Below are 26424 nucleotides of genomic sequence, written 5' to 3'. Positions count from 1 at the left end.
TCTTTTTTCTTTCATTCTCAAAAACAGCTTTATTGCATTGTAATTGTTGTACAATAAGTCACACATATTTAAAGTGTACAATTTTTCGAAGTTTTGTTATATGTATATACCTGTGAACCCTCTACAATCTAGATAGCGAACATATGAATCATCCCAGATGTTTCCTTCTGTCCCTTTGGAATCCCTCCATTCTGTTCCTCTCTGCCTCCCATACCCAAGCAACTACTGATCTGCTTTCTGTCAAGATGCATTAGTTTGTATGTTTTAGAGTTTTAGATAAATGTAATCATACAGTATGTACTCTTTTTCTTTTTGTCTGGATTCTTTCACAATGCTTCTGTCTTTTATTTATTCTACAAATGTTATTGTGTTTCTATTAGATCTTATTTTGGAAGCTGGGTTTGTAGTTGACTAGGTAAGGAATGATGGTGGCTTGGGCCAGGTGGTTACCATGGAGACGATGAGACACCATCAATTAGAGATCTGCTTGGAGGTATTGCTGATCAGACCAGCTGGATGTGGGGGTGAAGCAGAGGAAGGAATCAAGAATTGCTCCTCAGATTTTTAGCTTGAGTGGCTATATGGAGTTGTAATGAAATGTAGGAAGACTCCGGGAGGAATAGGTATGATGTTTCATAATTTAATCTTACTGGGTGTTCATTGATTTTTCAAAGCTATTCTTATTATCATTGATTTGTCTTAACAGTATCTAATCTATAGGTGAAAACTGTATTCACAGGATTCCTGGGTCTTCTTAGAAATATTATTTAGTAAAGGCCAACTGCCATTGGCAAATTGAAAATAATGAAGTTCAACTTCCCCTTCAGGTGTTTGTTTTGTAATTTAGACTGAGTAAAGAAAGTAGTGGAAAGGCAGATAACATTTTCAGACTTTTATATGCTTCTCTCTTTTTTTTTTGATCTTTCTTTTTATTGTGAAATATAACATATACGCAGATAAGTGTTTATTTTCAAAGTATGATTTAACAAGTAGTTAAAGAGCAAATTTCAAAGAATGTTACGGGTTTCAGTTCCACAATTTCAGTTATTGCCTTATTGTGAAATAGAACATGTATATAGAGAAAGATGATAACTTTCAAAATACAACTTGATAAGTAGCTATAGAGCAAATTTCAAATACTGGTATGGGTTATAGCTCCACTGTGTTAGTTATTTCCTTCTAGCTATAAGTTATATAAAGAGTCAGTGTTCATAATCCTTTGTTAAATCCTATCTTGTCTGTTGCTACCCCTCCCTTTGTTTGATGACTGTCTCAGTCTTCAGGGCTATCTAGACAGTGACCACCCTAACTTATTCATATTGAAAAGGGGTGTTGACATTATGTTGAAGGGGGCTGCATCTGGTTGATGTTCTTGAGGAGGCTGTTGCCTCTGGGTTTTGGGATTTACCCGGCATAGGAACACTCTGGTGGATTTAAGTTCCTGAAAAATAAACTTAATGAGTGAAACCTTTCTAGAGTCTCACATAAGGACATATGTATTCTTTAGTATTTTGGGGACTACTGTTGGTTAGAGCTTGGCTTACTGTGGCCATTTGGAATATCTTGCTGGGGCTTGCATTAGAGTAAACTCCATGATAGCCTCTTGACTCTATTTGAAATCTCTTAGCTGCTGAAACCTTATTTTGTTACCTTTCTTTTCCTCCTTTTGGTCAAGGAGGCATTCTCAATCCCTCAGTGCTAGGGCCAGGCTCATTCCTGGGAGCTGTGTTCCATGTCACCAGGGAGACTCACTCCCCTGGGAGTCATGTCCCACATAGAGTAGTGAATTTATTTGCAGAGTTGGGCTTAGAGAGAGAAAGGCCACATCTGAGCAACAAAAGAGGTTATCTGGAGGTGACTCTTAGGCATAATTATAGGTAGGCTTAGCCTCCCTTTTATAGCCACAAGTTTCACAAGAGCAAGCCTCAAAATTGAGGACTTGACTTATTAAGTAGGGTGTTCCTAATTTCACATAGCATACATTCTGTCCAAGATCATCAGTGGCTCACATTATCTTCACTTGGTTGTACAATCATGTTCACTCTCGATTTTAAGCAATTATCATAACCCAAAGCTCTTATTAACCCCCACTTATTTATCCCTAGTATTACTGTGGTACTGGTAAGGTATACCTATTAAATATAGTCTATAATATGCAATAGGTAGTTTTTCCCATAAACCACTCTGTTGTTAATTATTTGTACCAATGTCATACCTTAGAAATTGAGAATGCAAACACTGATTTATATTTGTAGTGCTAACCTGTGGGCTACATGCCTTTAAACAACCCCTTTCAATCATGTTTGCCTTCAATGCGGCACTGATACTTATCATTCCATTAACAAACTATCATTGCCCTTGTCCATTTCCATACCTTTAAGTTCACCCTCATTAACATGTTTGTACATATTGGGTAATCATTCCCTCTTCTCTAGCTTCTCTCTATCTCTAGGTGACATTCTCTCGACTATTCTGTGACCCACAGAATTTTTTCGTACTGGTTTACCAATAAAAATGTTCTCGCTCAGCAACGTCTTATGCTGCAGTACCTCCTCTATTTCCTTTGACTCTAGCTATAATTAAAATATTGTATTAACATATAACTTATTAAGATTTAAAATATAAAAGAAATAAATTAGTTCCACAAGGATTATTATTGTGTCAGGTATTTTATTAGAACTTGGATTCCATTTGGGGGTTTGTATATATCACTTGGAGTATTAAGTTTACTGGCACTTTCAGGAAACTTGTGTTAGAAATGAATTAATAATGATGTATAATAATAACAGCAACAATTCAACATTTGTTATTATTTGCTAAATGCTTTACATACATATCTCATCTAATCCCCACATTGATCCAATGAAGTAGGTACTGTGGGCAAAGAGGGGTTACCTAACTAGCCCCAAGTCTCACAAATGTCAGAGGCAAGATTTGAACCCAGGCAGGCAGTCTGACTGCACAGGACATGCTCTTCGTTGCAGAGATAACATTTGAGGTGGATCTTGCAAGATGAGTAGGAGTTTGATGAACAGTGAAGGGTGGGCATATGAGGCCGGGATAATCAGATGTGTCAGTGGTGGAGTGGAGGAAGGAAATTCATTGTCCTGGGACTTGAAGATAGGAGGTGGTGATGGGAAATGCTGTTGGTAAAGTAGGATGGGCATAGAGTCTATAAAACGTCTGTTTTGGCTAGCCAGAGCAGGTTTTTCATAAATAAATGTATGAGGTCTTTTAAAAGTCTCTTTGAAATTTTAAAAAAAGTTCAAGAGACACTTTTCTGTTTTCTTAGATTCAAAGAGTTCAGAGGGGAAGTTTCTGGACTGAATGATATCAAAGGCATCTTCTGATTTCAAACAACCCAGCTTCAGTCATCGAGGAGTAAATCTGCTTCTATATATTTTTTCTGTTAAACTCTGATTCCTTTTAGGGTTAAAAGGAAGTGTCTTAATAATTTTAAACTGAATCCTCTTTCCAAACCTGCCCATACTCTGGTAATAGCAAAAAGGCTGAAAATCACTTAGCATTTGAATACCATTGGATTGTTACTTTACAGACTTGATTTTTAGAAGGTATAAAAAGGAAAGTTTCTAATGTGGTGGTTAATCTTTATCAGAGGCTAACTCTTGTTTCCTACTTTGAAAAACAATATTACACTATTTAGTAGTAAGAATTGATTATAAGGGGGGAGACTGAACATAAAATAAAAGATGCCTTTGAGCTTTAATAAACAGTATTATCTTTGAGTATCACTGAAGCAGAACCAATACATGCCAGACCAGACCATTTTGGTTGTTATTGCCCTGAATGTATCCCTTTTTTTTTTAATAAAATGAATAAGTAATTCATGAATGTGAATTTCAGAGTTACAGAACTTTTACCCCTATCTCCCATCTCCTTCTTTCTATTCTCCTTGGACCACCGTTGTTAATAGTACTTCAGTGATTCCTCTTATAAAGAGAGTCCATGCATACAATAGCACACATGGGTATATGCTTTTTATAACTTTTTGTTATGCAAATGTTAAGATATTTATAAAAGTAGAGAGAATTATAGTCATGTACCCATAACTCATCTTCAATAATCATTAACTGTATTAGTCAGGGTTCAGTTAGAAGTAGAACTACTGCATGTGTGTGTGTGTTTGTGTGTAATAAGGAATTTATTACTGGGACTTGACCTTACACAATGGCTATAAAGCTGATACTGGCGCTTGAGGTCTGCAAGGAAAGCAGTTGAAAAAGAAATACGATGTACAGTTGGGGGAGAACAAGGGTATACTGGAATCCACTAAGACAAATTGGAACCTGTGTCAATCTTTCACTGCCTTCAACTTTGATGATGTGGATGTCATACAAAAACTAGCACCCTTCATCACAGAGCTAAATATACCTTTTCCCAGGAGTCAAGGAAGCTACAGAGTTATCCAAGGGAAGGTAGAAGCAGCAGCTGCAGGCTTGCCTAATGCCCTTGTACTGACTGCCTGAATGAAAAAACACTATGGCTACTGCTTCTCTTCAACTGTCCAGATCTCTCACAAAATGACTTTTGTAGCTCCTCCTACTCAGAAACATAAAGGGAAGGGGATGATGGGAAATGAGGTTCATTCTAGCCAAGTTGTACATTATAAAGCTAGCCAATTAACAGTTAGCCATTCTCATTGAATGTAACACCCTTCAGATTATTTTTTAAATCCTAAATATTATATTTTTTTTTACTAAGAAAACTTCAGTATGTATCTCTAAAAGATAAACTTTTTTTTAAAACAGAAAAACAAACACATTGGCATTATCATATCTAAAAAAATTAACAATAATGCCTTAATATTGTCAAATACCCAATCAGTGTTCAGATTTCCTTAATTGTCTTGTAAATGTTTTCCTTCAATTGGTTTGTTGAGAATTAGGATTCTAATAGATTCAACAGTTGTTATTATCCTGATTATATTTTTTCTGTAATGGCAACGTGAAGAGGTCAAATGATGCCCCAAAACAAAAAAACAAGTACAAAACTGAAAAAAATTTGTAAAAACAAACAAAAACCAACCATTCAGACACTGGAAATCCACTAAAGGCAGAAAAAAAATTGAGAAGTGTTTATTCTTGAGAAATTTCTGCAGCTCCTGGCAAGAATGGGTGGGAGTATGTGGTGTTCTGGCCTTGGGCTGATCCTATATCCTTTTTCTGCTACCCAGCTCTTTCAGTAGAAAAAAAAATGTAGTTTTACCAGTTTAGGACTGATGGTGTAGCAGACTTCATTTTTGGGGCAGAGGGTGCAGCTTTGCCAGCTAAAAGAACAGACTCAGTTCAGAATCTTTGGGGAAATCCTGAAGCATTACCAATCCAAGGTTGCATTCCTGATTTGTAATGGGTTCAGACTTGTCAGAAATTTAACAGGGATATCTTGGAAGTGAGAGAGGCCAAGACAAATTTACCCTGGCTATCTGGTCAACTAAACTTTAGTGGGGGGGACCAAAGAGAGCCCAGCAAAAATTGAAAGCCAAGGGAGATTCGAGACTGACTGCCACCTTGAATGCCGTTCCTCAACCCACACATCTTGGTTGGCAAAGAGTAGCAGCCTTGTGGACTCAAGATATGTGGGCATAACCTCTGCTTAAAGCATTGGCTGACCAGTAAAATATGCATTAGAGGTATGAATGCAAGGGAACTAGGCTAAAAAATTAAAAATTAAACAAACAAACAAAAAACTGAGGAGAGAAATCAGACCCTAAAGAGATGGATTCTGCACTTTATATCCAGGCAGATTACTAAAACATAACAAAACAAAACAAAACAAAAAAACCCTCATAAAATTTAAAGAAAATTCAGTTGCTACATATATTACTGAAATGTCCAGATTTCAACTAAAAAAGTAATAGACCTGCAAAGTAACAGCAAAGTGTGATCCATACTGAGGAAAAAGATGAGTTAAATAGAAACTGACTCTGAGTTGATGCAGATGTTTAATTTAACAAAATTTTCAAAGCAGGTATTATAATTAAAGAACTAAAAGTATATTCAAGGAATTAGTAGAAAATATGTTAATTATGAATCGACAAGTAGAAAATCACAACAGACAAATGAAAATTACTAAAAATGAGCTAAGTAGAATTTCTGGGATTGAAAAGTACAATTGAAATGAAAAGTTCCCTACATGAACTAAGTAGATTAGCAATGGTAGAAGAATCAGTGAACTTGAAGATAGAACAAGAGAAATTATCCAAACCAAAGAAAAGAGAGAAAAAACACCAGACTTTCATGCAGTGATTTTTGCAGCCATTGGTAATCATTGCCTACATCCATCATTTCTTTAGAAGTTAGAAAATAAAATAGTACTATTTTAAGCTGTTATGGGTTGAATTGTGTCCCCTGAAAAGATGCTTATCTCCTAATCCCCAGTCCCATGAGTGTTACCTTTTTTGGAATTAGGGTCATTTCAGATGGAATTAGTTAAGTCAAAATGAGGTCATACTGAAGTAAGATGGGCCCTTAATCCGTTGTCACTAATGTGGACACAGACAGACACAGGGGAGAATGCCATGTGACAAATGAGGCACGGATTAAAGCCCAAGGATTGTTGTCAAACCACCAGAAGCTTGGAAGAGGCAAGGAAGGATTCTCCCCTATAGATTTTGGACTTCTAGCCTCCAGAACTGAGGCAAAACCATCTCCTCATTCTGAATTGTTTTTGTCTGTCTGTTTGTTTGTTTTTAATGTTTCATTAAAAAAAAATGCCTCATTCTTTTTTTTAAACATTTTTTATTGTGAAATATAACATATACAGAAAAGTGATAAATTTCAAAATACAGTTTAACAGGAGCAAATTTCAAAGTATATTTTGGGTTACATTTCCACAATTTCAGGTATTTCCTTCTGGCTGTTCTAATATACTAGGTACTAAAAAGAAATCTCTATATAATGATTCAGTAGTCATAATCATTTGTTGAGTCCTAACTTCTCTGTTACAACTCCTCCGTCTCATTTGATCATTTGGTCTTCAGGGATATTTGGGCAGTGAGCATTCTAACTTCTTCATGTTGAAAAGGGGTGTCGCCATTGTGGGGTAGGGGATGCAACTGGTTGATGTCTTGGGAGAGACTGGTGCCTCTAAACTTCAGGGCTCGTCTGGCATAGGGAAAATCGGGAGGTTTTAAATTTTGCCTCATTCTTTTTAATGACTGTTTAGTATTTAACACAATTGTTTTGAAAAGCATGGTTGAAAGTAGTACTTTTTGACTCTGATGATTGATGCAAATTTGTCCAGCTCTCCTTTCAGTTACTTTCACTGTAAGTGTGCTGGGTAGGGGTATGACAAGGAGAGAAGTGGATGTGTCCTCTTGACTACACAGATGTCATTGTTGATGCTACTGTGAAATGTGTCCTGGCTGCTACACTTTGGTCACTCCTCTTCCTGCAGGCTTACTCGTTGTTCAACAAGCCAGTTTTACTGGTTCCATGGTATCTACTGTTGATTGTTCAAGATTATTTTTATGCCATCCCAGGTACTTTAGATGGTAGGATCTGTCTTTCCAGTGACACTCAAAGCATTGCTTCTTTTTTTTTTTTTAAATGTAATTTTTTTTTATTAGAGAAGTTAGAGGTTTACAGAAATACATGCAGAAAATTCAGAGTTCCCATATACCCCCCCTTTTATTACCTCTTTGCATTACTGTGTTAACTTTGTTGTAATTGGTGAAAGAATATTATTATAATATTATTAGTAATGGTCCATAGTTTACATTAAGGTTTACTGTGTTATACAGGCCTATGTGGTTTTTTTTTTTTTTTAATTTTTATTCTAATAAAATATATGCAACCTAAAATTTCCCCTTTTAACTATATTCAAATGTATAATTCAGTTCAGAGCATTGCTTCTTCATCTCTTCTCCTGAGAACTTTAGCTGTACCTTTGGCCTTTTGAGATTATTGGAGCTGACATTTAGAAACTTGTGGGGTTTTTTCCCTTTCCATGCAATCATCCAAGCCTGGGAGGCCTGTGGGTATTTTTGTGTCTGTGGGAGTGGAGCATTTATAGGTAGCAGTACCTTTGGAGACAACATTCAAATGCGTTCTTGCCTTTTTGTGAGCAGAGTCCCTATGTTCAACGTGTTCTTTTACTTGACTCTTAGCTACAGTGGTAGGAGGGGGGAGTGGGACCACTGTAACTTGCCCAGATATAAAGGCAAAACGATAACGTATTTAAGTGCTTCTGATGGTAGCCAGCTAAGTTGTTTTAACCTGCAGTAATAAACTTGATCATGAGAGACAATATTAAGTTTTATATCTTTATTCTTTTGCAAATACCCTGCAGCAATTTTTCTTTCTTTCTCTGAGCAAGGTTGCAAGCATTTCAAACAGTTGTAGCAAATCCTATGCCATGTTGTCTTCCAGCAACAACAGTTTTGTTTTTAAAGATGATGAACTGAGCTGGTCACCTAGAGGAAGACTTTATTATTAACTGCTAGGCTTGTGTCATCACAGGAGTATGCTAATTAGGGCCCTTGTCACTTTGATGAGTGACATATGTTTTGACTGCAGACTTAATCCATTGAAGTTGATGATGAAAAGGGACTATTTTGTTCTGACTCCCTCCCATTGGCAAATCAGCTTCCTGTTCTTAGATCTAACTTGACAAAAGAATTTAATCTTGCATGGTGGGAGATACTGTGATTGACTTTAATCAGAATTTAAACTGTCATTTGATACACTGTAACACAGCAGGCAGAAGACCACTTGCAGCAGTGAAATGCAAGAATTCCCAAACAAGGCACTTAGCCTAGTACCATGTGGCCATTATAGGGCACAACTACACAGTCATAAATTCTTTTATTTCTGCTTTCATGTTTTCTTGGTGACTGTCTTACTTTTATAGAATTGTAAAGTCATCCAGCAGATTCCAATGCATTGTCTATCAGATTTCAGATATTCCTGGGAAAAAAAGCTGTTCTGCTGGTCATTATTTTCACATGCAGGTTTTCATATTTGTAGCTTGACCGTTTACAATCAGTGAAAGTTTCTTAGTATAACATTAAGCAATAAAAGCAATGGGAACACTGTGGCCCTGCAGTGGAATGAAGAATAGTCAATGACTTGGTCTATGACACTTTCTAAGTACCTGGAAATGCTTAGAAGAAAACCTGAACTTCTGCCCTCAAAGTTGACATTTGCAAGTCAATGTGTTAGCCAGACTTGGAGAAAAACATAATTCCTTTACATTCTGTTGCTTATGTTTGTATCAAGGGACAATAGGTGGTTGGCAAGAAAAGGGAAAACTAAGGAGGACGGCTGTCCAAGCTTCTCTTGTTTTCAGTAAACAAAGAGCAGACAGCTGTGTGATTAGTTCGTTTCACACAACAAAGGTAAAACAAAAACTCCTTGTTCCTCTGAAACTCTCCTGATGTAGTTTGGGCTTTGGGAACTTATTGAGACCTCTCAGCTGTTCTTTGCATGGCCTACTTATGTTGAGACTCTCATCCCCACACCTAAAGCTTTAGGATTTCCATTTCCATTGCTCTTTTATCCAAAGTCCTCCCTAGAAGAAACAGTCTTATTTCTTGGTTGGATGTAGGTAGATCTTAATTCTTATTACAGCGATAGCCTCTGCTCCCTCTTGTCTCCTTTTAGGCACTGCCCAATTTCCTACATATCCTACATACATTTCCCTACACTGGAAGCATGGTGGAGTGGTTAAGAACATAGATTCTAGGTCCAGACTCTGCTAACAGTCTAACCTACCTCAGAATTTATGAAGATTGCATGAGTTAATCTTTGCAAAGTGTTTGGAACCATGCCTGCTTCATGGTAAGCACTATACAAATGTTTTTTTAAGAAGATAAAATAGGGTCTATACCTTTATTGTGTTGACATGACTGCATACATTTGTCAAAACATTGGAACTGTGAATTCAGAAAAGTTTGATTCTACCGTGGGTAAATTATGTCTCAAACCTTGCTTTTGGGGATTGAATCATGCTCCCCAACAAAAGCATGTTCAGGTCTTAAGGCCTGTTCCTGAGGGTTTGAATCCTTTCATAAATAGGACCTTTGAAGATGTTTTAGTTAAGGTGTGCCCAAATAGAATGAGGGTGGCCCTTAATCCAATATGGCTGCTTATAATGCAAATTCCTTATACACAAAGGAATTTGGACACAGAAAGAGAAGCTACTGGGAGCAGTCAGAAGCTGGATGTCAATAGAACCCAGAAGATAAAGGAGAAGATGCCACCGTGTGCATAGCCATGTGACAGAAAAGCCAAGGAACCCCTGAGATTGCTGGGCAGCTATAAGATACTGACCCTGGCAGGAAGCAAGCCTTCTTGACTCTGAAATTGTGAGCCAATAAATCCCTGTTCTTAAGCTTTATGTTGTTCTGGTTTGCTAAAGCTGCTGAAATACAATATACCAGAAATGGGTTGGCTTTTACGGTTGGAATTCGTTAGCTTACAGATGTACAGTTCTAAGGCCTTGAAAATGTCCAAATTAAGGCATCAACAGGAAGATCCCTTCCGTGAAGAAAGGCTGGTGGCATCTAGGATACCATGGAAAGGCACATGGCTGGCATCTGCTCGTCCTTTGCTCTTGGGTTTGCTGCTTTCAGCTTCTGTTTCTGGTGGCTTTCTCTGTGAGGTTCTGTGGGTCCTCTCTCTCAGCCTCTCCAGGGCTTTTCTCTATGAGCTTCTCTTGCTTTCATCTCTCTGCTTCTATGTGTTTTATCCCCTTATAAAGGACTCCAGTAAAAGGATTAAGACCCACCTTGAATGAAGTGGGTCGCATCTCAGTTGAAATAACCTAACTAAAAGGTCTCACCCATAATAGGTCTGCACCCACAGGAATGGATTAAAACAACATGGCTGTTTCTGGGGTACATAACAGCTTCAAACTAACAGATATGGTATTTATCAGCTAGGAAACTAAAACAGTTTTCAGCACTAGAAAGTGGGGTGCTGCTGTTAGAAATACCTAAAAATGTGGAAACAGTTTTGGAATTGGGTAATGAGTAGAATCTGGATGGACAATAAAGTACTTGATAGAAAAAGTATAGATTGCTTTGAAGAGACTGTTGGTGAAAATATGGATACTAAAGGCACTTCTGATGAAGCCTTAGATGGATATGATGAATGTTATTGGAAACTGGAGGAAAGGTGATCCTTGTTATAAGGTGGCAGAGAATTTGGCCAGATTGTGTTCTAATGTTAGATTGAAAGCTATTGCAAGTGATGAATTTGGATATTTAGCTGAGGAGATTTCCCAGCTAAGTGTGGAAGGTACTCCTGGCTTCTCCTTGCAATTTATAGTAAAATGTGAGAGGAAAGGGATAAGCTGAGAATTAAACTCTTGAGCCCAAAAGAACCAGCAATTTATGATTTTGAAAATTCTGAGACTATCCAGGTAATGTGCTCTGAGTTGAGGACTGTAAGTGGCTCTATCACAGACCTCCCTAAGCTTTTGGGAAGTGACTTCCCAGAGAACACGGTTCTAAATGATGGCTTAACTGAGCAACCCTTTGCTAGAGGGAATGTGGCTGAACATGGATCCAGTAAGACATTTCAGTGAAAGTCAGAATTGAAAGTGCAGTTGTCCAGGAAGGATCATAGAACATTCTGTTGTCTGATGGTTTGGACCCATTTGAACTGCATTGCAAAGCCGACAAAGTTTTTGTAAAATTTGTATGATCAGAATTACTACCAGTCTGGACTTAAAGGGATAGAGAAGGACAGAGTGAAGGAAAGATGACTTCAGGGGCAGAACCATGGAAGCAAAGATCTGGACCAAAAAGATCTCCTTGGGCCAAGAGAGTGGGCCCACCCACATGTCTGGAACAGGCCAGTCCTCGCCTGCAACTTGGAGTTATTTGTTTCAGCAGATAGGGAACTAAAACAGTGACCTAAAATTAAAAGATAAAATAAACAGTTCCCTCATTCAGTCTACAAAGGGTTTGTTGGGTGTTGTACAGTGGGATTCTAAGAACATATAATCCAAAGAGGCTTGCCAGTCTAGTTGAGCAAACCAATAATCATGCAGGATCAATTTGCATATCAGCATATGAATGTGATGCAAGAGATGCTGTTAGGCAGCATATGATTCGCCTAGGCAAGACATGCTGGAGGGGTTTAGAGGCAGTGTTTCTTACTGCAGTCAGGAAGATGTCATGAAAGAGGGGAACCTGAGCTGGGTCTTGAAGGATGGATAGATTCGGGCAATTAGGGGTGTGTGTGGGTGCAGCCACAAAACCCAGAGGCAGAAATGTGTGTGGAGAGTTTAGCAGGTTGGACCAAAATGGACTCTCTTCCATCGTGTGAGGGGATGCTTGGGTTCTCTGGACTAACGAGTTCTTTTCGTCCACAGAAAGGTCCCCCTTCTGGGAAAGACCGGGTAAAGAAAGGAGGATCCTATATGTGTCACAAGGTAAGTCATGTCACTGAAAATTTTTTTGGGTCTTGTAGCCACTGTGAACAGTAGCCCCAGATATATCCTATCTACTTCTGCTAATACTTACCCTATCTAAGCCAGAAAAAAGAAGGAAAGTCTGCTCCGTTTTGGGCACAGTCAAGGGAAAAATGTTAGAGATTATGAGTAGGCTGTTATCAACCAAATTCCATCAGTTGAATCTTGTCTCTTTGGGTGATCTTTGTTGTCCCCATGAACTAGTGTGGACTGTATATTTTCCAGCATGTAAGTCTGGAAGCACATCCTTAATTTGAGACTCCCGTAAATTTCTGGGTTCCCTGTTAAGATTAGGGTGAGAGTTGTAAATGGAGTATGGCTTGTGGTATACTAGAATGGAAATACCAAAGTGTTCTAGGTACAAATTGTGCACCTTGTGAGATAAGCATCATTCTCAGAGGGTGTTTTAGATTTGGCTATTCTTGATTAGTCAGAGTGACTCGGTGTTTTGGCTCTTGTGTTTCATGAGTAACCTTTATAAGGAATTCAGAAATTGAATAGCACTCCCACCTTTTTTTCCTGTGAGTCATATATTTTAGTGTCCCCAGCACTTCAGCTTCTGTTTTTCCATATTCATAGATAGCATTTTGAAGATTATTGCAAGAAGCTTCCTGTTTTAATTCAGGAATTAATTAAATTCCAGGCATCAGAGCCTTAGACCAACTCATAATGACGCCAAATTAAGTTACTAATTTGATAATGGAGATTTCCTCTAACTTTGCCTTAAAGCAGTGGCCCTCAAACTTTATTGCATATTGGAATCATCTGAGATCTATAAAAAATTCTGATGCTTGACTTCTCATCTTGCCCCCATTCTAATTTAATTTTTTTTGCAGTGTGACCTGGGCGTCAGAATTTTTAAAGTAGTCCAGGTGATAATAACATACAGCAAAGTTTGGGAGCTATTGCCACGAAGAGAATCTTTTTAGATTCAAACACGTGTGAGTTTGCAGATATGTATCTCTTCTGCATTTCTCAAGTTAGAATTTTTTAATTCACTGATTGAAGTGGAAGTTCATAGAATTGAATGCAATATATACTTTAAATCTACATTTATAACAAAGGGTGAACATGCTTTATTCCAGTTTTGTTTTCAAGTTAGAGTGTTGCCCCAGGTCTTCCCCATACACTTGTATGTTTGTATACACATTGGTCTTTAGTCCCAGCTCTGTCCTCTGTTTCAAGCTACCTACTGCAAGTGAACCTGAATCCTTCTGATAGGGAGCCAGACTTCCATGAAAAACAGGGTGAACTTCTTTTGGCACAATAGACCATTGATGTCTCTGACAAATGGGCAGTTTTCTTAATTGAGAATCCAAGTGCTAAGTCTATAAGTAATTGGGGACCAGAAGGTTTCTCATCAAGAATAGAAAGGAGAAATAACACTTGTGAAAAAAAACCAGTTTAAACAACTAAAGAATACTAAAATATCCTGATTCCATGCGTATGAATCTGTTTACTTTAGCCTTTTGAATTCTTTTACTTATCTGGTTTTAATCTGCATAATTTTCCCAGTAGATCTTAAAAATATATTTTTACATAATTTATATTTTTAATAAATATATTACATGGTAAATTGACTTTATATATTTATCTTGTATTTGCAGCTTTGCTAAACTCATATATTCGTTCTTAAAACCTTTTTATGGATTCTGTTGGATTTGCTACATAGATGATCTTATCTATGAATAAAGACAGTTTTCCTTCTTCCTTTTTAATCTGGATGCACTTTATTGCTTTTTTCTTGCTGTATTGCATTGGTTAGACCCTTTAGTAAAGTTAAATTTTAGTGTTAAGACATTACTTATCTTTAGGGGGCAAGGAATCTTTCAAAATTAGGTGTGATGTAAGCTGTAGTTTTTTTTATAGATGCCCTTTTTCTGCTTGAGAAAGTTACCTTCTCCTCCTCACTTGTTAGATCCCAACCAGGATCATTAAACAGTTTTAACTATAATTATCTCTTTAGTTGCTTTCTCTCTCTCTTTTCTAAATTCTGGGAACATATGTATGACATAAACATAGCCCATAAGCCAACTTGAAAGGTGAAATCACTGCCCTCCCCCCTACGTGGGATCAGACACCCAGGGGAGTGAATCTCCCTGGCAACGTGGAATATGACTCCCAGGGAGGAATGTAGACCTGGCATCGTGGGACGGAGAACATCTTCTTGACCAAAAGGGGGAGGTGAAAGGAAATGAAATAAGCTTCAGTGGCAGAGAGAATCCAAAAGGAGCCGAGAGGTCACTCTGGTGGGCACTCTTACGCACACTTTAGACAACCCTTTTTAGGTTCTAAAGAATTGGGGTAGCTGGTGGTGGATACCTGAAACTATCAAACTACAACCGAGAACCCATGAATCTCGAAGACAGTTGTATAAAAATGTAGCTTATGAGGGGTGACAATGGGATTGGGAAAGCCATAAGGACCACACTCCACTTTGTCTAGTTTATGGATGGATGAGTAGAAAAATAGGGGAAGGAAACAAACAGACAAAGGTACCCAGTGTTCTTTTTTACTTCAATTGCTCTTTTTCACTCTAATTATTATTCTTGTTACTCTTGTGTGTGTGCTAATGAAGGTGTCAGGGATTGATTTGGGTGATGAATGTACAACTATGTAATGGTACTGTGAACAATCGAAAGTACGATTTGTTTTGTATGACTGCGTGGTATATGAATATATCTCAATGAAATGAAAATTAAAAAAAAAAAAAAAAAAAAAAAAAAGACATAATGCTGAGCAAAATAAGCCAGGCACAAAAAGAGAGATATTGTATGTTACCACTAATGTGAATTCTGTGAAAAATGTACAATGTTTTATACTGTAGAATGTAGGGGACCTAGAGATACCAATTAGTGGAGGGGGAATGATAATCTAATAAGAACAGATAAACTATGGAGGGTAATCTCAAGGTTATGGGAATGCTCAGGAATGATTATGGTTTGTAAACTTTCTTGGATATAGTAAGATCATGTTGGAAGCAATAGAGTTATTTTAGGTTTTTTTTTTCTCTTATTCCTTTGTTTTCTTAGGGGTTGTTAATTTTCTTGGGGTATGGTAGGAACATGTTGGAAGCAATGTAGTTATTTTAGATTATTTGTTTTTCTTACTCCCCTGTTTGGACATGGTTTATTAATTTTCTTGGGGTATGGTAGGAACATATTGGAAGCAAAGTAGTTATTTTAGGTTATTTGTTTTCCTTAATCCATTGCTTTGTTTGAAATGTTGTGGGGTTTTTTGGTTGTTGTTTGCCTGTTTGTTTTAATTTTTTGATAAACAAAGTTAAAAAATTGAAAAAAAATCAGTAGAAAAATGGGAGTAAAAACTAAATGACAAATAGGGTGGGATGGGGGGATGGTTTGGGTATTCTCTTTTCACTTTTATTTTTTATTCTTATTCTGATTCTTTCTGATGTAAGGAAAATGTTCAGAAATAGATTGTGGTGATGAACGCATAACTATATGATCATACTGTGAACAGTTGATTGTATACCATGGATGACTGTATGGTTTGTGAATATATTTCAATAAAACTGAATTTAAAAAAAAAAAAAAAAAAAAAAAAGAAAAATAGGGGAAGGAAACAAACAGACAAAGGTACCCAGTGTTCTTTTTTACTTCAGTTGCTCTTTTTCACTCTAATTATTATTCTTGTTATTTTTGTGTGTGTGCTAATGAAGGTGTCAGGGATTGATTTAGGTGATGAATGTACAACTATGTAATGGTACTATAAACAATCGAAAGTACGATTTGTTTTGTATGACTGCGTGGTATGTGAATATATCTCAATAAAATAAAAAAAAACAAAAACAAAAACAAAAACAAACAAACAAAAAAACATAGCCCAATCCAGAGCAATGAGGAAATTCTCACCTCTGGCTATTTTGTAGAAAGATGAGTAATGATGAGAGGAGTTGGTCTAGTGTCAATTGCAAGAGCAATGAATTTGAAACCCTGGGTTCCAGGGTGAGGTTTTCTATAATGGTCATAATGAACTATATCATGTTAAAATTTCCCTTTGTTCCTAAAAGTCTTTCTCATAAAAATTATATTATTGTTCCACTTGGCTTCAGAGTCCCAAAGTTGGTAAATCATTAACTTAAATGGATTATTCCTGACTCAAGGATCATATTCTTAGCACAGATATTGAAATCAATTTCACTCAGTAATTAGCCATTATGCTTGAATAAGTGCTAAAACAAGTCCTTCCCACTACTCCTGTTCTTAATTACTAAAATGACCCATTTTTCAGTCATCCAAGACCTCATATCCATAAAAATCATTTTTGATGCTAAAAGCAGGGTTGGAAAAAAAGAAAAAGAACAATGAGGACATTCATAATCAGGCCATTTACCTCTTTAATTATGTGCTCCCTTAGTTGCCCATTATTAGGATTTAAAATTAACCCCACTTATTAATAAATGTTTGCTGAATGAATGAACCTTTGGAATGGAATGATAGCTTGTATTGACTGTTTGCTTATGTGATGGGCCTAATGTCTCAGTACTAACTCGTGAACTTTTTAGGGTTTAGTTCTTCCTAGTCATTTAGTTTAATAGACAGTTTTAGGGACTACTGTGATCTAATAAAGGACTAACTCCTTTTATTGTCACTGATTTTAAGCTTTTTTGTTATACAAACAAAATATTTTCTTTGCATAGTATTTAGAAAATAAATAACAAACAAAAAAAGAGAATGGTCCAACCACCAATATGATGGTATAAGATTCTCCAGGGTGCCTTTCTCCCACAGAATCTTAGAACAACTAGCGAGAACAGAGAGAGCCATCTTCTGCAAACTCCAGAAAACAGTTAAAGGGTGCCAGTAATGGAGCAAGTGCTGAATCAAAAAAAAAAAAAAAAAAAAAAAATCCACAGCTTTAAAAACAGGAAGAAGCTCGTGGTGCTTTTACTGTCCTCTCTGTCAACCCCTCACCAGTATGGTGTGGAGCCAGCCTGCACTCTCATTGTGGGTTCCTGGCTTGTTCCACAGGGAGCTGAGTAACCCCTATGCATCTACTGGAGTGCTTCTGTGTCAGTGCCCATCTCTTGGTGCCAGACTGAAAGACTGAACGAGGAAATTCATCCCTGTCACACTCTCCCAGTACTTGTACTGCAGGCAAAAGAGCTGGCAGACAGCAATAACAGTGTAAGAAACAATTAAGTCAATATGGCATCAATTAAGTCAATTTACATCATTCAATACAGAACCCTGAAAGGAGGGAAAGTCTGTTTCATAGGGAGTAGACAGGACATTTGAATTCCTGTAAATGGAGGAATTCCTAAGGCCAGGAGCAGGCAGAAGCCCAAAACCAGACACAGGCTCAGAAAAGATGGAGATGACCCTACATTTTGCCTTTGCCTTAGGCTGATTTTCTTGACAGAGGGGCTCAGTTCTGAAAGAGAGCACCAGCCGATGTAGAGCTAATCGGCAAAAATTTTGAAATGTGTTTTTGTCTTGTTTTGTTTGTTTTCGTTAGCATCGGCGCTCAAGGAAATCTCTCTCAAATCACTACGTGGATATAAACTTAAGGAACATACAGCTCAGGGGCTATATCCCAGAGTTAACACTTTTGAATATTAAAATGTACAGTCTGCAACAAGATTTCAGGAGAAACAAAGAAATAAGAAATGATGTTTCATCCAAAGGAACAAAATAACAATCCAGAACTATCAACGAAGATGACTAGACTTTGGACATACCAGGCAAAGATTTTTTAAAAATTGTCTTCAGTATGCTCAAGGAAATAAAGGAATTTGTGGACAAATAACTAAAGGATATCAGGAAAGCAATTAATGAACCATATGAGACTCTCAATCAAGAGATAGAACATCTTAAAAGGAAACAAACAGAAATACTGGAGTTGAAGACTACAAAAACTGAAATGAAGAATTCCCTAGAAGGATTCAACAAGTGATTGGAATTGTCAGATTAAAGAATCAGTGAACTTGAATACAAGACAATTGAAATGATTCAGACTGAGGTGCAGAAAGAAAAAAGAATTTCAAAAAGCAAACAGCCTAAGTGAACTGTGGGACTCCACCAAGCATACCAATATATGCATTATGGGAGTCCCAGAAGGAGAGGAAAGAGAGAAGGAGGCAGAAGCAATGTTAAAAGACACAATGGTAGGAAACTCCCCAAATTTAATGAAAGATATGAATATATACATTCAAGAATCCCAGTGAACTCCAAACTCAAAGAGAACCATGCCCAGATACGTAGTAGTAAACCTTCAAATGCCAAGAACAAGGAGACTTCTAAAAACTGCAAGGGAGTAGCAATGTGTTGTGTACAACAGAGTCCCAATAAGATTAGATTCCAATTTGTCATCAGAAACCATGTCAGTCCTTGCACCAATACCCTGCTGTTAACTGCTGCTGTTTTGTATAAGTTTTTTTTTTCTTCAGTTCAGTTTTATTGAAATATATTCACATACCCTACAGTCATCCACAGTGTGCAATCAATTGTTCACAGTACCATCATATATGTAATAATTTTTAAAATCCTGAAGCATATGTCCTTCAACATCATTCTTTTTTCCAGGTGTTTTTGGCTATTCAGGGCCCCTTAACCTTCCATTTAAATTTGGATTTTCCATTCTGCAAAGAAAGCTGTTGGAATTTTTATTGGGTTTGCACTGAATCTGTAAATAGTTTTTGGTAGAATTGACATCTTAACAATATTTAGTCTTCCAATCCATGATCATGGAATATCCTTCCATTTATTTGGATTTTCTTTAATTTCTTTCAGCAATGTTTTGTAATTTTCTGTGTACAAATCTTTCACATCCTTGGTTAAATTTTTTGTTGTAGATATTTGATTCTTTTAGGTGCTATTGTAAGTGAAATTATTTTCATGGTATTGGCACAAGAACTGACATACACACCAATGGAACTGAATTGAGAGTTTAGAAATAAGTCTTCACATCTGTTGCCAGTTGATTTTTGACAAGTGTGCCAATTCCACTCAACAAATGGTACTGGGAAACTGGATATGTATATGCAGAAGGATGAAGGTGGACCCCTACCTCACCATATACAAAAATGAATTCAGAATGATTCTAAGACCTAAATATAAGAATCAAAACTATAAAACTCTTAAAAGGAAACGTAGGGAAGTATATTCAGGACATTGTATTTGGCATTGTTTCCTTATAGTTTACACCAAAAGCATAAGCAACAAAAGAAAAAAAAATAGATACATGGGACTTCATCAAAATTAAAAACTTTTGTGCATCAAAGGACTTCATCATGCTGTAAAAAGACAGCCTACAGAATGGGAGAAAACTTTTGGAGCCACTTACCTGATAAGTGTTTAATATCCAGAATGTATAAAGAACTCCTACAATTCAACAACAAAAAGACAAACAACCCAACTTAAAACTGGGCAAAAGACTTGAGTATATATTTCTCCAAAGAAGGAATATAAATGGCTGTAAAGCACATGAAAGAATGTTCAATGTCAGCAGCCATTAGGGAACTGCAAATGAAGACCACAATGAGATAACATTTCACACCCACTTGAATGACTACTACTTAAAAAATGGAAAATAAGTATTAGAGAGGATGTGGAGGAATAGGAAAACTCAATCATTATTGGTGAGAATGTAAAATGGTGCAGTTGCTATAGAAAACAGTTTGATGGTTCCCCAGAAAGTTAAGTATAGGATTGATGTATGAACTGGCAATCCTACTTCTAAGCATATATGCAAATGAACTGTAAGCAAGGACTCAAAAAGATAATTGCACGCTTTGATGTTCATAGTGACATTACTCACAATTGCCAAAAGATGGAAGCAACCCAAGTGTCCATCAACAGATGAATGGATAATCAAATTTGATAAACAAATACACACACACACAATGAAATATTCAACCGTAAAAGGAAAGAAGTTCTGATAAATGTGACAATATGGATGAATCTTGAAGACATCGGGTTGAGTGAAATGAGACACAAAAGGACAAGTACTGTATGATCTTACTGATATGAAATAATTAGAATAAGCAAATCATGTCAGAAACTAAAATACAAGTTACCGGGGACTGTGATCTGGGTAGGGAAATAGGGAATTAATGATTAATTAGTGCAAAATTTTCTTTGGGGTGATGGAAAGTTTTGGTAATGTATGGTGTTGCTGGTAGCCCAGGATTGTTAATGTAATCAACACCAGTGAATTATAAATTTGAATATGCTTAAAAGGGGAAATTTTATATTGTTTATAAAAAAATAAACAAAACCATAAGACTGTACAACACAATGAACCATAGTGTAAACTATGGCATATAGTTAACAGTATAATTGTGACAGTATTCTTTCAATTGTAACAAAGATACCATACTAATGTAAAGTAGTAATAATGGGTGGAGGTATGTGGGATCTCTGCATTTTCTGCATGATTTTCTGTAAATCTATAACTTTTCTAATAAAGAAACAACAAATACTAACACTCCATAGAACAGCCCCTCCAAATGAAAAGAAATGTCATTCAACCTGCTTTCTGATGAAAACTTTTGATATTATTCTACTAAACTTTTTTTTTTTGTCCTTTTAATTTTTCTTTCTGAAATAGAATTATTCTGTATATTTCCGTGTCTTAAACTCTGGTCTTGGCAAAAATCTCTTATACGTCATGAATCTCTTTTTTTGCTATTCTGTATCATAGCCTCAGAATCCTCTATACAGTGCTTTCAGGCAGGCACTAACAGTCAATCAGAGTTGTTACATCTCGGGGTTTGTGGCATATTAACATCTTATTTTAAAAATTGTTTATTACATTATTTGAGAGCTGTGTTGCATATAGAAATATGCCATCCAACAAAGACTTCAATTTTTTTCCATATCATTAGAGGTTTCCCTAAATTTTCCATTTATGTAACAAAGCATTCCCACTTATATAGCAAAAGTATATCCACATTTAGATGCTGGCAAAGGTATTATGATCTTCCTGTAGTCCAACACAAGATCTCTAAGACCTGCAACCTGGCTCATGCTTTTGTTTTAGTGAGGAATCTGGTTAACCCAGAGGTCAGATGAGACAGGCAAAGTTAGTTTCCTTGATTAAGAGTATTATGTTCATTAGAAAGTAATCGTTATAGTGTCTAACGTGTGTAGTGCTTTGTTTTTTAAGTAAAGATAAAAATGAAGCCAATTGACATTATTCTATTAATAGCCTCATTTTATCAATGAGGAACTAGATTCACAAGGATGTACATAAGGCTTGTGTACAATAATAATAAGTCTTGGATTTAGCCCTTTCTGGTAAGTTAGCAAAATGTTTGATATTCACAATTTCCATGTGTTTCAAGCCCAAAGTCCTCTTTCTACTGAGAAGACTGTTTTAATGTGACTCTATCCTGTGTATCCTCCTGCATTTCCTGTTTCTGATCATTTGTTTTCTTAGTACCAGTCATTGCTTTTGCCTGGAATTTTCAGTTTCCGAATCTTGGGGCAACTCAGCTTCCCTGTCGCTTCCTTAGAGAGGCTTTCCCAGGCCACCCATCTAAAGTCCCCACCTAGTCAGTATCAGTCACCTCTGCCCGTATTTCTTTCCTCTGAGATGACTATCAGAATTCATCAGCTTATTGTCTGCCCACTCCCTCTTGAATGTGAGCTTCCTGATAACAGGTACTTTTTCCTACTCTTCCTTGTATCCCTGGTGCCTAGTATAATATCTGGCATACTGTAAGCTCTCAAATATTTAGTAAATAAACCATGCTGTGACTTGATCAGGCTATGGTCTTGCTATTCTCTTCAACTGCTTGATGTTTTTCAATCGTGCTTCTATATAATTGTTTTCCCTACTTAAAAATGCCTTCTTTCCTCCTTTCTAAACCTTATAAATCAGCACTTCTCACGGTGTGTCCAGTAGCAGCAGCAGTGCCTAGAATCTTCTTAGAAATGTAAATTATAGGCTTGCTCAATTAGAATCTCTGGGTGTGTGGCCTAGGAATCTGAGATTTTAAGATGCTCACCAGGCGATTCATATGTATGCAGAAGTTCTAGAACCCCTGCTATCCTCATGCATATCCCACCCTGGTCAAGTCCTGCATTCCAAAAGTCTTTCTAAATGCTTCAGCTTTCTACATGGGACAATCCCTTTATCTGAATTGGTAATGACCTCAGAATTGTTTAACCCTAACATATTTTACAGCTGTTTGGTGTGTAATCATGGCTTCCTCAACCAGTCTATGATCTCCAACAGGACAGGATCATGCCTCCCCAGGTGGTCAGGAAGTGCTTGCTGGTTATTGGCCTTGTGTAGTATGTTTACAGAACAAGAATGTCAGTGTCTGGCCACCGGTCTGCCCCTGAACTTGTTCCCTGCTGTGGTGTGGAATTCTCTACAAGTGGTGAACTGTTCTGCGGCCCCGCATTTCCCACGGGAACTTGATTCTGGAAATATCGAAGCACTGTTGCTTCACCGATGAGTGGGCCCCATGTAGAAGAAGGTTCTGCTGCGTCCTTCTCTATAGTCACCTCTAGTCATTGTGGAACATCCATTGCATGTAGATGACAGAAAGAGATGCCATTGATTTTTTAATTATTTCAAGCATATTTTTAATTCATCTTCCCTCTGCCTGTCTGAGAATTAATAATGTGTCATATTCCTCACTGGTTACAGGGAAAATGAGAAAATTAGTTTCTATTGTTTCACTATCTATAGAAGACAAAGCACTGTATCTTTCTTTTATATTGGGAAAGCTCCAGAGAATTTGTGTGTCAACTTTAGAGATAATTTTTATGAAGATTTAAGTGTTCCACTTTTGTGAGAGAGAAGAGAATAAGGATTTAAAACAAAAAAAAAACAACAAAAAAAGCAAAAAAACTCTTGCATGCTGACCTATCCCCCCCCCCCCCAACAAATTATCTCTTCTTCCTGGGTTCCAAAGGTGTTTTGTCTGATTCTTCATGCTTTATGCTTTAAGTTTACTTACTCCACTGGCAGGGACTTTAAGTTTCACCAGTCCGACTCAAAGTTAATGCTTGAGGTACATAGAATAAATAGTTTTATTTCATTCTCTGTTATTTTGGATGAAAGAACAATCCTAAGGACACGAAGTTTCCATGCATGGTTATTTTTGGAATTTGAAAACTTTTGAAGAATCTGAATGAAGTAATGTGTTCTTATTCATTGAATACCTCCCAGGCAACCAAGGGTATGTGTTAGTTTTCTTGTGTGTGTGTGTGTGTGTGTGTGTGTGTGTGTATGACAAGTGTATGGGAGGCGGTGGGTGGTAAAGGAGATGTGGATGTGGTGCCCACCCCCTGGGAGTATAGAATCTAGCTCAGAGAGGCAAGTGCATCATACTTAGAATCCGAGGGCCTGAGTTGGAATCCTACTTCCTTTAACAGCTGTGTGATCTAATAATGTCTTTGGGCTGGGTGTGTACAAGGCATTCACTGTGTATGTTGTGCATGCACATACCTGTACCCTGCTGTTAAAAAACAGAACACAGATGCAACACAAATCACGCACAAAAATATATACAGTTTTATGCATTATTTAAACTCCAAAAGCAACCTATAAGTGTTTCTGTTTTCCCACTACCTTAATGTTGCTAGACTTGCTGTTTAATTTTTGCGAATCTGCTGCATGTGAAATACAATCTTAATGTTATTAATGTTATATTTTAATCTTAATGTTATATTTTCTCAATTGCCATTTATCTTTATTATTTGGTTTGAATGACATATTCTAAATGTAAAAATAACTTTTGAATTTATAACACTAATATATACTTACTGTAGGAACTATATCCCTGTTGCTGAAAGATAACTATGTTAACATTGTGGTGTGTACTGAATCTCCCAGTCTTTTCCTTCTTGGCATGCAAGATCATACTACGTACGATATACAGTTTTGTATCTTGCCTTTTTTATCCTGAAATTTCCTGTCATTAAATGTTATATGAAAATATGATTTTTAATGGCTGCTTAGTATTCTGTCACCTGAATGTGCCATAACTTCTATAACTATTGATTGTTACCTTTGTTTTTACTGATATAAGTAATGCTGACACCAACATCTTTGTGCATATATCTCTGTTGGATTTATAAGGTAAAAGACATTGAATAACATATACTTAACTGTGAATGTGCTGCCCCTTTTCAAAATATGCATGTTAAGTGAATATGTGGGGGTTTTAATGGGGGAGCACTGAGTACAGGCAGGTGTAACTTCTGTAGAGCTGGTACTTTTGTAGAACATGCATTTGACAGTTTAGAGCCTACAGCCCATGTAGAACTTACCTTTCTTTTCCTCTCTGTACAGTCCTACTGCTATAGGTATCGCTGTGCTGCTCGCAGCCAGAACACACCCGACAGCTCCTCTTCGAATCTGGGATTCCGCTGTGCAGCAGACCACTTGCCCACCACAAGCTAAAAGCCAAGAGGAGTCTTCCCAAATCCAAGAAGAAGCGGTGTCTAACGTGCGCTTGCTTCTTTCGCAACTTTGAATGACCTGTCTCTCTCGTGCAAAGGAATCCCCACCCAGAGGTGGGGTACATACCTGCCCATTGGCCAAAGGAAACGTCTTGCAAGACCAAATCTCTGACCTGCGTCAGTGCACGTGCTTTACTGTGTGGTGCATCTTTAGAGATCATCGCCATGTTTTATTTTTGAGAATCTTTTAAAGAGGTATGGTTGTAGAGGGAACCCTGAAGTAGGCTCCAAGAAGGAGCCTGTGTTTGACCTGGTTCTGCCACAGGGGTTAGATCTCAGGTCTAACACTTGACCTCCCGGGCCTCAGTGTCCTCATCTACCAAACGAGGTGTTAGACAACATGAGCTTCTCTCCAACTCAAAAATTCTATGAGGGATTACAGATTCTGTTGTGATTTCATAGTGAGAATTTATGACAGATTATTTTTTAGCTATTTTTTTCCATGTGTGAATTTGGGATGGTATTAATCATGTAAAATAAGAAGTTCTTTTATGTATTATTTTCAAAAAAGAGGAGTGATGATGAGTCTTTTATATTCATACTGCACTTTGTTTTTCCAAGGAAATCAGTGTCTTTTACCTTGTTGTGAGGAATCCCACGTGGAGCCAGTGATGGTATGCTAACGTTTAGCAATCTGAACACATAGGAATGTCTGTTTAGGGTTTAGGGTAACTCTATTGTGCTTTATCTTTTAACATTAAGTGCCTTTGGTTCAGAGGGGCAGTTATAAGCCCTCCCCTCTCCCCAATGCCTTTGGAGAATGTGAAATGTGTGCTAAATGGAGGGAACCTGTTTAATTCTAGATGTAGAAGAGGACAAGGACCTTGAATTAACTGTCTTCAGGGTATACAGTATTTTGTAATAGAGAAGTAGGAAGTCTTCTTGGATGTGGAATATCAGATGCTTTGAAACATGCACTATGTTGAATAAACTGGTATCTGCTCAATGAAGCTGTACTCTTATTGGTTCTTTTTCTGCTTCCCTCCATTGTGTTTTCTTTTAAAGAAACGGCTCCAAGATACATGTATGTTTTGTTTGCTAGAAAACTATCATGCCTGTTAGCTAGTTGGTAACTTGGATATATGAGCAGCTTATGAGAATTTTTATTCAAAAATGCTAGACTACTCTGTCAGGAACCCTATTATGACTTTGCTTCTGGCTACCACAGTAGATGAAGTAAAGTCAAGGAGGTTGCCCCACTTGTCTCTCCTGTAAAAACCCACAGCCGCTTTTCCTGTCAGCAAAGCCTCCCTGCGGGTGTCTTGTTTTCAATCTCAGGGCCCTCTTATCAGGATCTCATCTTGGTTCCCCATTCCTTAGGCCCCTTGAAACATTTCTAGCATGTCACTTGAAAGAAACGGTTGGTCTTTATGTTGGTTGTTCAAAAAGTAATATTCATTAAGTGTTTAACCAACGTTTAATTGCTACTTTTGTGCATAGCCCCCCTAATATTAAAACATTCATCTTGAAGAACAGTCATGTTGCTGGGGGGTTTAGTTGCATTGTTAATCTGTCATTTTGTGGATATGAAATGATTCTC

At 37.2% G+C, this 26424-nt stretch overlaps 1 protein-coding gene across 2 annotated transcripts in view; it reads left to right on the top strand.

Annotated features, from left to right (window-relative positions):
* The window catches only part of SUMF1 (sulfatase modifying factor 1), a 127043-nt gene extending 101209 nt beyond the window's left edge, over positions 1-25834 (top strand). For both annotated transcript variants that reach the window (XM_037800662.1, XM_037800656.1), the window contains 2 exons: positions 12343-12402; positions 24715-25834. In XM_037800662.1, coding sequence (XP_037656590.1) covers positions 12343-12402; positions 24715-24825 — 171 coding nt within the window. In that variant the 3' untranslated portion in view covers positions 24826-25834. The remainder of the gene's footprint in view (positions 1-12342; positions 12403-24714) is intronic.
* The last annotated feature ends 590 nt before the right edge of the window (positions 25835-26424 follow it).

Source organism: Choloepus didactylus, chromosome 1 (genome assembly GCF_015220235.1).
Source record: "Choloepus didactylus isolate mChoDid1 chromosome 1, mChoDid1.pri, whole genome shotgun sequence".
NCBI lineage: Eukaryota > Metazoa > Chordata > Mammalia > Pilosa > Megalonychidae > Choloepus > Choloepus didactylus.
Note: the sequence above shows the minus strand (reverse complement) of the source record. Positions and strands in the feature narration are given on the sequence as shown.